Source organism: Podarcis filfolensis (genome assembly GCF_964270895.1).
Source record: "Podarcis filfolensis genome assembly, chromosome: 15".
In the NCBI taxonomy this organism is placed as follows: domain Eukaryota; kingdom Metazoa; phylum Chordata; class Lepidosauria; order Squamata; family Lacertidae; genus Podarcis; species Podarcis filfolensis.
Window position 1 is genome coordinate 21,749,804 of NC_139618.1, and position 16,691 is coordinate 21,766,494.

At 45.1% G+C, this 16,691-nt stretch overlaps 1 protein-coding gene across 1 annotated transcript in view; it reads right to left on the reverse strand.

Moving 5' to 3' along the window:
* UBASH3B (ubiquitin associated and SH3 domain containing B) overlaps positions 1-16,691 on the reverse strand; it is a 79,736-nt gene that overhangs the window by 22,748 nt on the left and 40,297 nt on the right. The window contains exons 2-3 of the mRNA XM_083588619.1: positions 3,540-3,593; positions 988-1,174 (exon numbers count right to left, since the gene is read on the reverse strand). Coding sequence (XP_083444745.1) covers positions 988-1,174; positions 3,540-3,593 — 241 coding nt within the window. The remainder of the gene's footprint in view (positions 1-987; positions 1,175-3,539; positions 3,594-16,691) is intronic.

Here is a 16,691-nt window from a genome sequence, read left to right on the forward strand (position 1 = left end):
CTTTTAAACCCCCAAATCAGTTGGATTGTCCCAAGATTCTGTAGCCCAAGGGTAGCCGACACAGTTTCCTCCAGATGTTGTTGGACTAGAGCTCCTGTTACACTTGCCTTATTTCCCCACATATCTTTCAGTTAGCAACCCACTCACTGCATCGCCACGGCATGCAAACCAAAATGCAGTGGTCTACCAGGTGAAGTTTCCATAGTTGTTACTTTCATACCGACACCCGGACGTGCATGAGAACAATACCAAAAAAAAAGTATAAAGTTCAGAGAACTTTATCTAGGTTGTGTTTTTCAATATTTCCTGTAGGTGGAAGGTAATTAAAAGATGCACAAAGAAGCAAGTCCTATTTGCCCTACCCATTTCTTCTAGAGATGCAAAATGTCCTTTCTTGGTGGAAAGTCAGGGAAACCTATTCAGATGACAGCTCAGTGTGGACTAACCAATTGCTGTCGCAAGCAACTGGAGTCTTCAAAAGCTGAATGTTCCACTTTGGCCAAGATCTGCCAGCTACTTTGTAAACTGGACAGTAGCATCGTCTCAGAAAGCCTGCCTTAAGCAGTTTGGTACAACTTATTGTAGCTTTAAGAACATAAGGAGAGTCTGCTTGATCAGGCCAATGGCCCATCTAGTCCACCGTCCTGTTCTCACAGTGGCCAAGCAGATGCCTGCGAGAAACCCTCAAGACGACGCAGGGACACCCTGCAAAGAAATCAGGAGGAATACTCATTGTTGTATAACCTCCTTGGGAAGAACAAAGGCTCAGTGAAGACCAGGCGTGGTCTAACCTCCTCAGAAGCTTTGTGTAAGTCAGTGAGGATGAGTGCTCCATAAACAGGACATCTGGAAGTACTTTGGCCAACAGATCAATGCAGGCTGAGTGGCTTCATCCCTTCACAGCATCACGGGTCAGTTTCGCCCTTAGAATTCAACCAGATGCAGAAGAGGATGGAGACAGCAAAGAAGGGGAAAGGACCAACTCACCATAAAGAACTGGCAGAGCGTGATGTGGGGGAAGATATTGTGAGCTTTGTTCTTCCCGCACAGCTGCTTCGACTGCTGCCAGAAGTCGGAGAGCTTCTGCGCTAAGGGGCCGGTGGGACGCAGGTAGAGGACGTACTCCCGAGGCAGGGGGTCATCGAGAAAGGGGTCGCATACGTGTGAAAACAGCCTGTAAGGGAAAACAGGGGGAAATGAACAGCTGTTGCAAGAGAGGAGAAGAGAACAAACAAGTCTGGCAAATGAATGCAGTCAGAAAGGATGACCAATACAGAGGCCGTGATGCAAAAAATATCAGTCTGTAGCGAGAAAGAAACAGTCAAGAATCTAAGAGTCTTGCATGCCTTCCTGGGAAGAAAGGAGGATGCTTTATACAAGGTCAGACTAAGGATCCATTTAAAGGGAAAGCTGTCTGCGGAGAAACACCGGTTCCCTTGGCCTGAAGAGCAAGATGAGCACCAAAATGCCACAGTCGCCTTTGGCTGGCCTTCACCATCCAGGGGTCCCTTACCTTTTTAATAAATAATAATATATGGCTCCATTTACTTTAGTTTTGGCCACACTGGCTTGCTGCAATGACTCTCCAGGATTTCAGTCATGTAAGTTAGCAAAAGCTTTATGGGAAATGATGTATAATGAGTTGAAAAAAATGCTGAAGATAACTTTTGTGATAAAACCAAAAGCTTTTCTTCTAGGTATAACTGGTGGAGAGGTACCCAATGAACAGAAAAAATCTGTTTATGTACACTACCACAGCTGTCCAAATGATTTATGCTGAAAGATGGAAAGAACAAACAGTTCCAACAAAAGGGGATTGGCAACTAAAATTGATGGAGTACATAGAAATGACAAAGCTTACTGGAAGAATAAGAAATCAAGATGAGAGACTTTTTAAAAGCAGAATGGGGAAAATTTATTGATTATTTGAAGATACATTATAAACAAATTAAAACGTTAGCAGGGTTGATATAAGCATGTGCGGTAAGAGATAATTAAAGGGGAAGACGAAGGAAAATTAGTAAACAGGTTTGAATTGGATATGCAGTAATAAAAAGATATAAATTAAACAACCACAGAAAGGAGGGGAGGGAAGTTGTGGGAAATGCAAATTAAATTTGTAAAGGTTCTGTTTTTCTTGTTAAACGTGGTAAAATGTGAAAATGGAAAATAAAATTAATTTTTTTGAAAGGATTTCAGGCAGGGATCTCTCCCAGCTCTGCTTGGAGATGCTGGGAATTAAACCTAGGACTTTCTGCCTGCAAAGGAAATGTTCAACCACTGAGCTCCAGCCTTTCATAGAGCACCAGAGCTCTCCAGACTCTTTGTCCTGAGGACAGCTCTTGGTGATATTTCAGAAGTTCTCCTTGCCAGCTTTCTAGAACAGATTTCAGGGGGTGCAGTGGGAAAGGTGGTGGTGGTTCAGGAGCTCTGGGTTGTGGGTGAAAATCTCCCATACCCAGATGGAAACTCTGCCCACGGCTGTTTGGCTGCAGCTCTTGATGTGGGGGCAGACCATGCGCCTCCATGTATGGAAACAGCATTCCAATTGCCATGACTGACAGCGCTGCAGTGCAAGGGCAGCACACCATATGCTCCCCAGTGTGCCTGTTTACAAGGGATAGGACACCCCCCGCCCCCAGTTTCTGGAACATGACCCCGGGAAAATGCCATCTCCTAGTCTGTCCCTCCTGTTTGCCCTTGTGAAATGCCTTGTGAAAACTGGGTTACAGTGAGATCTAGGCTGCATCAACAGAAGTATACCGTCCAGATCAAGGGAAGTAATGGTAACTCTATTCTGCCTTCGTCAGGCCCACACCTGGAGGGCTGTGTCCAGTTCTAGGCACCACAACTTAAGGAGGATATTGACAAGCTGGAACGTGTGCAGAGGAGGGTGACCAATTTGCACTGGGAGCTCCTGTAGTTCAGCAGCAGAGCATGCAGGGCACCCCAGGATCAACCCCCAGCATCGCCAGGTAGGATGGGGTGGGGGAAAAGAAAACAAAAAGGGTCCCTTCTGGAGACACTGGATAACTGCTGATGGTCAGTGTGAGCAATGATGAAGCCCACAGTCTGATACAAGGCATCTTAAAGGTAAAGGTAAAGGGACCCCTGACCATTAGGTCCAGTCGTGACCGACTCTGGGGTTGTGGCGCTCATCTCGCTTTATTGGCCGAGGGAGCTGGCGTACAGCTTCCGGGTCATGTGGCCAGCATGACTAAGCTGCTTCTGGCGAACCAGAGCAGTGCACGGAAACGCCGTTTACCTTCCCGCCGGAGCGGTACCTATTTATCTACTTTCACTTTGACGTGCTTTCGAACTGCTAGGTGGGCAAGAGCAGGGACCGAGCAACGGGAGCTCACCCCGTTGCGGGGATTCGAACCGCCGACCTTCTGATCGGCAAGCCCTAGGCTCTGTGGTTTAACCCACAGTGCCACCCATGTCCCTTGATGTGCACTCCTATTCCATGTACTTTCTCCTGATACGGATATCAAAAATTAGATTTTGCAAGAGTGTAGAAGGTCATAATTCATACCAACCAGTCACAAGCCGCCTGGACGCTTCGGCCTCCTGTAGATGCCAGAGCTTTCTGCCTGCAGGAAAGGAAGGAAAGAAAGAAAGAAAGACCCGCTGTCAGCGCTCTCGGCTAGCACTAGATGGCAATCGCAGGGTGAAGTTGCTGCCGTTCCTTTGAACAAGTTAGCAACGGCTAGGGGTGAAAGTTTGCCACCCTGATCCATTTCTTGCACCGAGATTCTCCCTCGGATTATTTAAAATTTACCATCTTCAACCTATTTTCATTCCCTGATAAAGCAGAAGGAAAAAAAAGAGACATTTACGCTGCTTTCAACGGAATGTCCACTCTCCCTTGGAAACTTTCGCTTGCGCTGAGATTCCTGACTGATTAACTGGGGAAGGCGAGTCCAGAAAGACTGAGAAACAGCTCGTGCAGAAGTCTGCAGCTGCAGTTTAATGGCAGCACAGAGTTTTCGCTGGCTGGACTGTCACAACGCCAGCAACTCTTACGGGAGGGGTAAGGGTAAAAAGGCAGCAGCGGGCGGCGTGTGGAGAACTCTGAGACCAATTTCCATTTTCCCAATTATTTTCCAGCTGCTGACTTTCTCTAAAAACAAAAACGGCCTTTGTTTTTGTTTTGTTTTTGTTTTTGCAGTCAACACCGCAGGCCGTTTCAGAACTATTTTGCTGGCTGGTAATAGCAGCCATTTACTCTTTTATAGGGTCTCGCCTGAAGCCTGAACTAGCTGCGGTTGATTTATAAGACCACCTTTCCTTGAAGGAGCTCAAGGTGGTGTGCATTGTCATATTCCAACCACCGCCCCTGCAATTTGTATCCTTGCAAGAGTGAAACAAATATCTCAAATTCCTGCTCAGCCATAGGTGGCCTTAGGACCAACACTCTCTCAGCCTAAGCTAGATACCAGAGTTGTTGTGAAGTTAAAATGAGACAAAGGCAATAACTACACGTACTGCCTCAGCACTGAGCTCCTTGGAGGAACAGGAGAATATAAAAAGTATAACAACAAAGAAACAAACAGCCCCAAACACTTGCAGCTGTGTGTATGTGTATTTCAGTCAAGAATGAAAATGGAAAGGGATTAATCTTCCCTTGCTCTCTTTATCACAGTCCTGATCTAAATCTAAATCAAACCCCCAGATTCTATTTAATTTAAGGAAGAAAAAACCGTAGAAGATCATGGATTGAATTCAAGTAGGTTCTACTCAGAGTAAAGGTAAAGGTAAAGGTAAAGGGACCCCTGACCATTAGGTCCAGCCATGGCTGACTCTGGGGTTGTGGCGCTCATCTCACTTTATTGGCCGAGGGAGCCGGCGTACAGCTTCCAGGTCATGTGGCCAGCATGACTAAGCTGCTTCTGGCGAACCAGAGCAGCGCACGGAAACGCCGTTTACCTTCCCGCCGGAGTGGTACCTATTTATCTACTTGTAGTCTGACGTGCTTTCGAACTGCTAGGTTGGCAGGAGCTGGGACCGAGCAACGGGAGCTCACCCTGTCACAGGGATTCGAACCGCCAACCTTCTGATCCGCAAGCCCTAGGCTCTGTGGTTTAACCCACAGCGCCACCTGCGTCCCTCTACTCAGAGTAGGCTCACTGAAATTAATGAACCTACTACACACGGTACTTCTATTTTGCATCTAGTTGGGCCCTCAATGATGGCACCGTGGTGTGAACACAAAGGCCACATTCACACCATGCATTTAAAGTGCTATGACACCACTTTTGGCAGGTATGGCTTCCCCCCAACAAATTCTAAGAAGTGTAGTTTGTTCAGGGTCCTGACAGCTGTTAGGAGACCCCTCCCCATTCCCCCACCCCACCCCACTCCAGAGCTGCAATTCTCCAAGTGGTTTAAGAGTCAAATCCCTCTTCCCAGGCAACTCTGGGAGTTGTAGCTCTGCGACAGTAGCAGGGGTCTCCTAAGAACTTTCAGCACCCTCAACACAACTACAGCTCCCTGGGTTATTTGGGGGAAGCTGTGACTGTTCAAAGTGTTATCATACTGCTTTAAATTTATGGTGTGAAGGTGAGCAATCTCTCTCTCTCTCCAAAGAGAGATGCAGCAACCCCCCCTCTAAGATTTGCAAGTTATAGGCCTCTTCTTAGCCTCCACACTGACGTCCTTTGCATTTATTTATTCGTAAGATCTTTCCATATCTCCACACACACACCCTTTTTTATAGCTTACACATATGTAAGGCAAACCCCACCCACTCTCTCCAGCAAACAATGCTCCCTCTCTCTCTGTGGCATTGAGCATCTATTTGCATTAAAATTTTATTTCCGCCGAAGACCTTCCTGGCTTTAGCACATGCCAGTAATAGCATCACTAGGCGCAAACTAAGGGGAGTCAGGTAGGAGTTGGCTGCTTATTCTTTTTGACAGCCACCAGCCGCTAACCAGCCCCCTCCCGTCTCCCAGCACTGAGTTGTACATGACAGAGCAGGAAAGACCTGCCACCTCCACTCACCCACACTTTTTGCTGACTCACTCCATTGAAAAAGAGAAAATTCCTTGGGGAAACCCTGCCTTGCGCTCCCTGCTTTCCAGAGCAGTGGGAACATGCGACGGGTAGCAGTTTACTAAGCCTGCTTTCTTGCCAGGAAACAGTATGGGAGCTAGGTAGCGCCTATTATAATTGTTTATATAAATTATTTGGTTATATAAATTATTTATATAATTTTATATCATATACATTATTTATATAATATAAATTGTGTATATAAATTATTATTGTTTATTAAATTTTTATTGCACTCTTGCTCCGAGGATCACAGGGCGGTACACTGTACGAAACCACAAAAATACATAACAATACAAACAAACCAATAATCCCCACCCCTCACCGAAACCACACACAGTTTAAAAGGCCATAAATTGTTTAAGTAACCAAAGGTCTGGGAGAAGAGGGTTTTTTTCTTTTCACCTGGCACCTAAAGATATGTAATGATATCTTTTCCAATACATGTGTCATTATCAGATACCCAAACTCTTGTTTAGGCTTTTTTTTGCCCTCAAAATAGTAGACACACACACACAAAACAGCAGATACATGAAGATACAGTCATGGTTCCCTCCCCATAATTCTGGGAGCTGTTGTTTTGTTGGGGTGCTGAGAGTTCCTAAGAGACTCTTGCTCCCCTCCCAGAGTGGTTTTGACATTCAATTCCTCTTACAGGGAACTCTGGAAGGGGAATGGGGGTCTCTCCTAAAAGCTCTCAGCACCCTTAACAAACTACAACTCCCAAACTCTTCGCAGGAAACCATGGCTGTTTAAAGTAGCAACATAGTTCTTTAAATGCATGGTGTGAATGTGGCCGCTCTCTGTTTTTAATTTTCTTAACATTGAATACAGTGGTACCTTGGGTTACAGACGCTTCAGGTTACAGACTCCGCTAACCCAGAAATAATACCTCAGGTTAAGAACTTTGCTTCAGGATGAGAACAGAAATCGTGCTCCGGCGGTGTGGCGGCAGCGGGAGGCCCCATTAGCTAAAGTGGTGCTTCAGGTTAAGAACAGTTTCAGGTTAAGAATGGACCTCCGGAACGAATTAAGTTCTTAACCAGAGGTACCACTGTATATCAAACCATTTCATACACCAGGTTTGCTTTTGCTGGTTTGGAATAATTTATTTTATTTTCAGCTCAATCTTTTCCCCCATCACTTCTTTGGTATGTTGGGAGTTAAGGGATACAGGAAACACTGACTCCTTGCTCAGCAAAAGCTGTAATGCAGTTCGCATCATTGATATGAGAGAGAGAGAGAGAGAGAGAGAGAGAGAGAGAGAGAGAGAGAAAGAAATGGCTTCACTTGAGGCTTCTTGGCCCTAACCAATACTTGGGTGGGTGGGAGGCAACCTGCATACTCTGATCTCCCTGGAGAAAAGGGCAAGGCACACCCACAAACCCTCTGGCGTTGGGCACCCCCCATTCCTTGCAAACCCACTTGCTCCTAAGGCAGGTGCCAGACGCTTCCAGCTCTCTGCATAAACCTCCAATGGAAAAAGCACATCCCCCTCGCACTATGTAATGTTCACGGCCACATAAAGGTTTTAGCTTCCCATACAGTCCATTACGGAGAGTAAGCAGTAACCGCAAAGGATGTCCATTCAATACAGAGGTGCATGTCAATAAATGTGAAGGTATAATGGCGACATTTCCATTTACTTGAGAGGAAGCTATTGCAATAGGAAATGAGGCATTAGCTCTTAAGAAAAGCAACCAGACTGAATAGCTTCTCTGAATAAGTGGCATGACTCTTTACTGGAATGGTTATTAGTCTATTAGAATAACATGAATGAATGTGTGTGTGTATATATACACATAGACACATACACACATGCATAAGTACGCAAATTTGTAGAATTTCTCATGTTATTTCCCCTAATGCATGCACACTTTCCCTTTTATATATGCATTATTATATACGTATTTTGTTTGGAGAACTGCATTTCCAAATCTGGAGAAGTGGCAAATATTGAAGGATAACTTCTTTTTGGGCTATATATTGCTTGGGGGGGGGAGAGGACGCGAAGTCCTCCAAATGTTGATAGACTACAACTCCCATCATTGCTTGCCAGTGGCCATGCTGACTGGGTCTGATGGGAGTTGGAGTCCAAAATATCTGGAAGGCATCAGGTTGGGGAAAGCCAGAGGAGACTAACTTAGTTAATAACTAAAGCAATAAAAACATAAGAAGAGCCCTGCTGGATAAAGCAAATTAAGTTGTTAACCAGGTGCCTTTGGAAGGAGTGAGCAAAAGAGCCCTCTTCCCTCCTGTGTTTTCCAGCAACTGGTATTGAGAAGAATTACTCCATCTGCCTCCATCTGTGGTGGAAGAACATCGCTATTGTGGCTGGAGAACCCACTCATGGTCTTTACCTCCATGGATTTGTATAATCAACTTAAGTTTCAATAGGTCTAATCTAAGCACGACTGAATCTGGATCCAACCTGCTATGTGTGGTGATGGATGCCTTTTTAATTTTTGTTTGCATTTTATTGTTTTCAAATATCCATAAAGAAAACAACAACAACCAACTCTCCCACCCGCCCCTGACAGAAGCACCGAGTTTCAGCACATCAATCATTTCAAGTCATTCCATGAAATAAAACTACTGTTCCACAAGTCACCGTGTGCCGCCGGAGGCCTATAAGAACATAAGCAGAGCCTGCTGGATCAGGCCAATGGCCATCTAGTTCTGCATCCTGTTCTCACTGTGGCCAACCGGATGCATTTGGAAAACGCACAAGCACGATTCAAGCACAAGAGCTCTTTCCCCTCCTACGGTTTCCAGCAACTGGTATTAAGAAACATTGCTTCCTCCGACCACGGAGGCAGAGTATAGCCTTCATGACTAGCAGAGACTGATAGCTTTCTCCTCCATGAGTTTGTCTAATCCTCTTTTAAAGCCACCAGTTTGGTGTTCCTCACTGGTTCCTGCAGGAGTGACTTCCATAGTTTAACTACCTCCTTGTTTCTGTCCTGAATTTGCTGACGTCAAGCTTCGTTGGGTGTATTCTATCATGCCACCTTTTACTCACCTCTTTTCTAAAAGATAAAGTCCCAAATGTGACCAGCTTTCCTCATAAGGGAGTCATTCCAGCCCCTTAATCACTTTGGTTGCCCTTTGCTGAACATTTTCAAATTCTATGGTAGCCTATAGTCATGTTCTATTGATGCTACATATAAAATAAAGTTATGCCGAGCTGAATGAGAAGCATTAGATCTCTTGCCCAGTTCTCAGGAACATGCGTCGTCAACTTGTCCCCTGATATTAAATCCCACAGTTGTGAAATACAGACTTCAAATAGATCTGGATGTAAAGTCCTCCAAAGTCTTGCACTGGTAAGCCTTGCCACAGTCATTAGTTAAGCAATAAGATCTTTACGAGAAAGGTCTTGAGCAATAGCTGTGTGGTACAATAAAAGTTTGGGGCCTGAGTGTGCTTTGCAGGCACTCACCCCAGCATATCAAAAACCCTTGTCCATGGTTCTGCAGATGCTGTCAGCCTGCACGAAACTGGCTTGTACATGAGGCACTGTAAACATCACATGACATACTGGAGGCAGTAAGGAGGATTGCCCCAAAGGCATTCCTATGCATCTCTGGACCATGTCCAAACATAGCAGCCAGTGTGGTGTAGTGGTTAGGATGTTGGACTACGATCTGGGAGACAAGGGTTCAAATCCCTGCTTGGCCATGAAGCTCAATGGGTGACCTTGAGTCAGTCAATGCCAATCAGCCTAACCTACAACACAGGGTTGTTGTGGGGATTAAACAAGGAGGGGGAGAACCGTATATGCCGCCTTGAGCTCCTTGGAGGAAAAGGTGGGATATAAATACAACAAAGAAATCAATAAACAAACAAGCTGTGAAAGGCTGAATTTTACACACTCTAGAAAAGGCTGAATTTTACACACTCTAGAACAGCGGTTCTCAACCTGTGGGTCCCCAGATGTTGTTGGACTACAACTCCCATCATCCCTGAGCTCTGGCCTTGCTAACTAGGGGTGATGGGAGTTGTAGTTCAACAACATCTGGGGACCCACAGGTTGAGAAAGGCTGCTCTAGAAACTGCATTTAATGGTGTTGTGGGTTGCCTTATGATGGAAGGTACTTGAGTTCCCTACTCAGCCATGAAAGCAATTGGGTGACCTGGGGTAGTTTCCCTCTCTCCCCCTCTCTTTCAGCCTAGCTGAGGATCTACTGAAGGGTAGAAGAACAGCCACATACACTGCCTTGGAGGAAAAGCACAATAAATTAGGCTTTGTTCCCAGGATATGGTCTGAAGACGCACGGGGTGTATTGCACAAGGATTTCTGTTTGCACAATGGGACCATCTCCTCCCCCTGTGCGCAACCTGTATCCTCCCCTACAACTGTTCCAGAGGGTTGAGGGAATTCATGGAACAGATTTAGAGGGCGCATGGAAGGAGGAAGAGGGGGAGAATGTTCCATTGTGCAAGCAGAACTCCTTATGCTGACAGTCATGTGCCACTACAATGCCTGCAATCCATGACGTCACAACTTTGCTGCAGTTAAGCAGGTCTGGGGTTTAGTGAGTGCCTGGGAGGGAGACCATGTGGTGCTGCTTTGAAGATAGGTGGGACAGACCATGGAAGTGGAACGGGGAAGTGTTTCCTCTTGCAGCTTTCAGAGGCTACTACCCTCTTTCTTAATTATTATTTTTTTAAAAAGCAAGATTTGCAAATATAGCAACAAAAACAAAACAAAACCCCAAACTAAAACACATAATAAGAATGCCATATGTGCAAGAAGACTAAAAAATACAAGGTAAAAAAGAAGCATAAGAAAGAATGAATAGTGTAAGACATATTCCATGGTGGGATACAAAGTTTGTATTTATACAAAATATATCAAGTATTCATAAACACTGCCATGAAAAAAACCCATATTTAATAGGAATGCACCAACCATGAGATTGTAAATCACAAACAGTCCCCAAACAGATGCAAAATCTGAGAGGTCTGCATGGCCCCTGGCGGCACGTATATTATGGATCAGTTTTTCAGAGATTGCAATAAAATGACTTTTTAAACCACAGAATGCATCCCTTCCATCCTTGAGCAATCACAAAATGACTGGCGATGAGCAGATATGTAATTAATCACTGACAAATAAGATCAGCATTAGCACCCACCACAAATGGGTAGACGTCATAACTTGGGGTCTAACGTGACCTATTTCAAGAGACACAAACCCACACCCAAGAAAGAGAAAAAACAAACAAACATGGAGCTCTCTTCTTCGCCAAAGATGCTCCAGCAGCAATGCACAAGCTGGAGAAGCAATGGAAAGAGAGAGAGAGAGATGTTGGGGGAGGACTATAGGATATGTTGACTCTGCTGGGCACTCAATATTTCGGTTACGTAACCTCTTGCAGGCTGAAGATCGCTGTGTCTGCTGCAGAGGCTCCCTGTCTCCTCCGCACATGTGTGCCAGCCTTTAATCTCCTGCTTGGCTGGCTCCTTAAATCAAAAGCGTGGATGGGAAGCACAGCGGTCTCATTTAAAGGAGAAAAATGCAATGGGAAAGATAACCAGAAAAATGTGCTGTCTGGTTTGCCCCGCCGCCCGCCCCCCTCTCAAAGGGGTCTGTTGCTGCTGCCTGACATGAGATCATTAACCCACATGGCCTTGAGGAACAGGCAGGGGACATTCTAAGAATACAGATAATCAGAAGTTTGGATAAAACTAGAAGGCTGCTTTGAGAGCTTCAAGGACACGGAATTACAGGGGCAGGGGAAATGCGCCATCAATTAGCACAGAGATGGATAAACTCACTCCCCTTCCCCCAGCTCAGGTCTCAGAAGTGCCGATTTGCTACAGACCACATGGAATCCATGTGGGTCATGGCATAGGGGCTGTTCCAAGGGGGACAGCAGCCATTTGGGCTCCCTGTGTGAGGCACATGCTGACTTCTTTAAAATGATCTCAGCGTGTTTTTTTAAACCAACATTAATATTGCATATATATTACATATATATTTGAATTCACAGACTGCATTGTTAGGAGCACACTTATAAACAGAAGACAGAATATGCTGAGGGGCTCCTCACTTCCATTGCAGGGATGTAAGGCAAAGAAGGGGCCACTAGGAAGGCGCTGTTTTTGTAATTAAAATAAAACGAAAGGAAAATAAAGAAAGGAGAGAGTGGGAATGCAGTTGGAGGTTTCAAATACGCCTGCAAATGCACCATCTGGAGCTGCAGTGATAGCCAGGAAAGGAAAGGAAATGGCTGTCGTGTTGATTTGAAATAAATAAGTTTCTCTCCCCATGTTGGAAGACAAATAGGATATGCACACGCCCTGCTCCCCTCCTGTTTTCTACGCAAAAGCGGGAGGGAGGCTGGAATCAAAACCTCTCTTTCTGTTCTGTGAAGCCACAAATGGTGGGAAGTTCTCAAAAAAAATTCTCATTAAGGTCTCTTTTGGGTCACGGGTAGTGATGGGGCACTTGCTCACTCCTGAGTAAGATGAACAATGGATCAATCATCCACCATAAGGGGAACCCCGCTGGATGAGGCCAATGCCCCACCTAGTCCAACATCCTGTTCTCAAAGTGGCCCACCGTATACCTGTGGGAAACCTGTAAGCAGGACCTGAGCAGAAGAGGAGCACTCTGCCCTTCTGTTGCTTCCTGCAGCTGATACTCAGAAGCGACTATGGAAGAGACCATGACAGATCAGGCTCCTCCCTACCACATTCCTCCTTTAACTGTCTACATAAGAAGAGCCCAGCTGGACCAGACCAATGACACACCCAATACAACACCCTGTTTTCACAGTGGCCAAGCAGATGCGCAATAGGAAGATCCAAAGAGGACTATTTCAGTTCTGTTTCTGATATCTCCAGTCAAGATTGTTATTTCTTTTCTTTTTTCAAAAAAAACTTCTTCAATACAAACACATCACATCAACCCAATAAGGGACACGTTTCGTCCTAAAAATGGTGGTGTTAAGATTTTCTCCCCTCTCGTGGTTTTAAAAATGGATGTCTGGGGGCTGGTACTGGTTGCCCAACAAGCCAGAGACCTGCCGTTCTGGGGAACTTGGTTGCACGGCTCTCCTTGGGTCATTCTCCCAAATTATAAGCAGAGATCTTGACACACTGTATGGCTGCACCAAGCAGCAGCCCAGTGGCTTCAGTGAGGTCTGAACCATCCTGCCCAACACGTTTCTGAGACTCTACCTTCAGTTCATACAAGGAGGAAGAGGCTGCCATGGCTTAAAGGGGAAGGTGCTGGTGGCGATAAAAAGAGACTGCTCACATTTCATCCACACATCACTTTAAACCAGGCCCATCCAACTCCCAAGAGACTGCGATCTACTCCCAGTATATATATATATAAAAAACTGGCAGTGATCTGTCATTGAGGATTGACCAGACTTGTTGAGCTTTTTTGGGGGGGGAGGGATTGAGCAAAGCTGTTTTTAAGGGGGGATGGCAAAAGCGCTCACCTAAAACTCCATCGCTAACAAACACACACAGCGCTAAAGCCAACCATCATATTCCCAATCGCCAACATGAAATGCCAAACACCGCCCACTTGATGCGTCGGAGGGACAGAGAGAGGGGAGCATTGATTTAATCCCACGATTGATAAGGATCCCAAGATCGACCAGGATCACCCGGGGTCTACCTGTCAATCGTGGTCGACCTGTTGAACATGTCTGCTTTAAACCTTAGGTAAGGCAAACCATGGTTTAAATGCAGCAGGATAGTGCACGCTGCTGAAACCATGGGGCCTGGGCTCCAGCCTTGCTATTAGCTGCAGTGAACCTCAGAAAACCAGTTGCTGGGAATTGCAGCAGGGCAGTGTGTTGGTTGTGCTCATGTCCTGCTTGTGGTCTCCCCACAGGGATCTGGTTGGCCAATCTGAGAACAGGAAGCTGGACAAGATGGCCACTGGCCTCATCCTGCAGCCTCTTCTTTATTTATGAGTTAAGCCATGGTTTGGTTTAGTGCAGGGGTCCCATGGACCCCAGTGGCCCACTTGGTCAGTTCCTGTGCACCATGCTAAACCGGTGCGGAGCAAAGCGGGGACCGCCTTCTGCAACACTGGCCGGCTTCCCATTGGCTGCAGGAAGCTCCTGCAGCCAATAGGAAGCTGCACATGCCTCCTCCGCACCAGAAGGAGCGGCAGAAATAACATTTGCGCATGCGTGCATGCACACGCGCACACACACTCCGGCCCACCGCGGCGTCTGCCAGACCGTAAACCAGCCCAAGCCACAAAAGACTGCTGACCCCTGGTTTAGTGCAATGTCCAAACCTGGGCTTGTAGTTTGTTTCTCTCTCTATAAAACAAAAAATGAAACATCACAAGCTGTAACCAAGGTTCATTCTTGGTTTTCTGCTCATGGTTGGCATGGAGAAAAACAAACCACGAGCCTAGGTTCAGGTGTAATGCTAAGCTCATCCATAGCTAAACTCCCAGCAGCAGGAGCAGGGGAGGAGCGCAATGCCCACAATTTCAGCTGGGTGCACAACCACGCACCTTTAAACCATTGTTTGGTTTAGTTATTGTTTAAAGTGCCATGCGAACAAGGCCTTTAAACGTCTTGGCACTATGGACTGTGAATGGCAGGTGTGAGTGCTTAAGCAGAGGCCCACTCATTCAAGAACATGCATATCCTGCCTCCCCAACCATTTGATGCCATTTACAAAACACTCTTAACATTCATAAAAGTAAAAGCGGGGCAGTGGAAGCTGGGTGAGAAAAGGCATATTTCGGGTTATAATGACAGCTCAGATTGCAACAGCTTGCCTAAACAAAGAGTCAAACTGCAAGGGTGGAGAAAGGGGGTGTGGGGAAGAGATCTCTATCTTTTCCTCTTACACAAATGTGTGTGGGGAGGAGGGGGGAGTGATTTTGAAAGGGAAAATCCCAAGCTTCCGCCATTCCTCTTTACAGCCTCCAATGGCTGTTTATTCAGTACGTGCCTTTTTGTATCACCATCATATTGTACTGAGTTGTATCCTGCCTCTTCCCCAGACAAGGACTCAAGGCAGCTTACACAAATTAAGACAACACAGATGAAAACACAAGATAGCTAAAAACATAAAAAGGCAATAGCTTAAAAGTAATCAAACTATAATAGAATTAAAACAATACAGTGGTACCTCGGGTTAAGAACTTAATTCGTTCCGGAGGTCTGTTCTTAACCTAAAACTGTTCTTTTTTTTTTTTTTATAAAATTTTTATTAGATTTTAAACACATAATAAAAGACAATACAAGACAATACATAGACAAACAAACATATAAACACGTATACTTTCTTAACATTTTTTCCTTGGCCTTCTTTCGGCGACTTCCCCATACCTCCCCTTTCTGCATCCCTGTTATCAATCTTTTCAGCATCCCCTAATTTCCATATAAGACTTTCTTTAGATCTTGTTTCTCATATCCAATTGCTAGTCGCTGCAATTCTGTTTTGCATTACCCAAAACATTTTAGCATTCATTAATTTTACAACAGTTCTTAAGATAGATTTTAAACTTCTTCCAATCTTCTTCCGCCGTCTCTTTCCCTTGGTCACGGATTCTGCCGGTCATCTCAGCCAGTCCCATATAGTCTATTACCTTAGTCTGCCATTCTTCCAGTGTGGGTAGTTCTTGTGTCTTCCAATACTTTGCTAATAATACTCTTGCTGCTGTTGTAGCGTACATAAAAAACGTCCTGTCTTTCCTTGACACCAATTGGCCTACCATACCCAGGAGGAAGGCTTCTGGTTTCTTCACGAACGTGCATTTAAGCACCTTTTTCATTTCATTATAAATCATTTCCCAGAAGACCTTGATCCTTGGGCACGTCCACCAAAGGTGGTAGAAAGTACCTTCCGTTTCCTTACATTTCCAACATTTATTATTGGGCATATGATAGATTTTTGCAAGCTTGACTGGGGTCATGTACCACCTGTAGATCATTTTCATAATGTTCTCTCTTAAGGCATTACATGCCGTAAACTTTATACCGGTGGTCCATAACTGTTCCCAGTCAGCAAACATAATGTTATGACCAATGTCTTGTGCCCATTTAATCATAACTGATTTGACCGTCTCATCCTGTGTATTCCATTTCAACAGCAAGTTATACATTCTTGACAGATTCTTAGTATTGGGTTCCAAAAGCTCTGTTTCTAATTTTGACCTCTCCACCTGGAAGCCAATTTTCCTGTCCTGTTTGAAAACTTCATTTATCTGGTGGTAATGTAGCCAGTCTCTTACTTTAGACTTCAACTTCTCATAACTCTGCAATTTCACTTTCCCCTCCTCATGTTCTATAATTTCCCAATACTTTGGCCATTTGGATTCCATATTAAGTTTTTTCACTTCCTTAGCTTCCATTGGTGACAACCACCTGGGGGTTTTGTTTTCCAGCAAATCTTTGTATCGAGTCCAAACCTTATACAATGCTTTCCTAACAATATGGTTCTTAAAACCTTGATGGATTTTTACCTTGTCATACCATATGTATGCATGCCAGCCAAATCTGTTGTTAAACCCTTCCAAATCCAAAATGTCTGTGTTTTCAAGAAGCAGCCAACTTTTCAGCCAGCAAAACGCCGCTGATTCATAGTACAGCTTTAAGTCCGGCAGGGCAAACCCCCCTCTTTCTTTTGCATCAGTT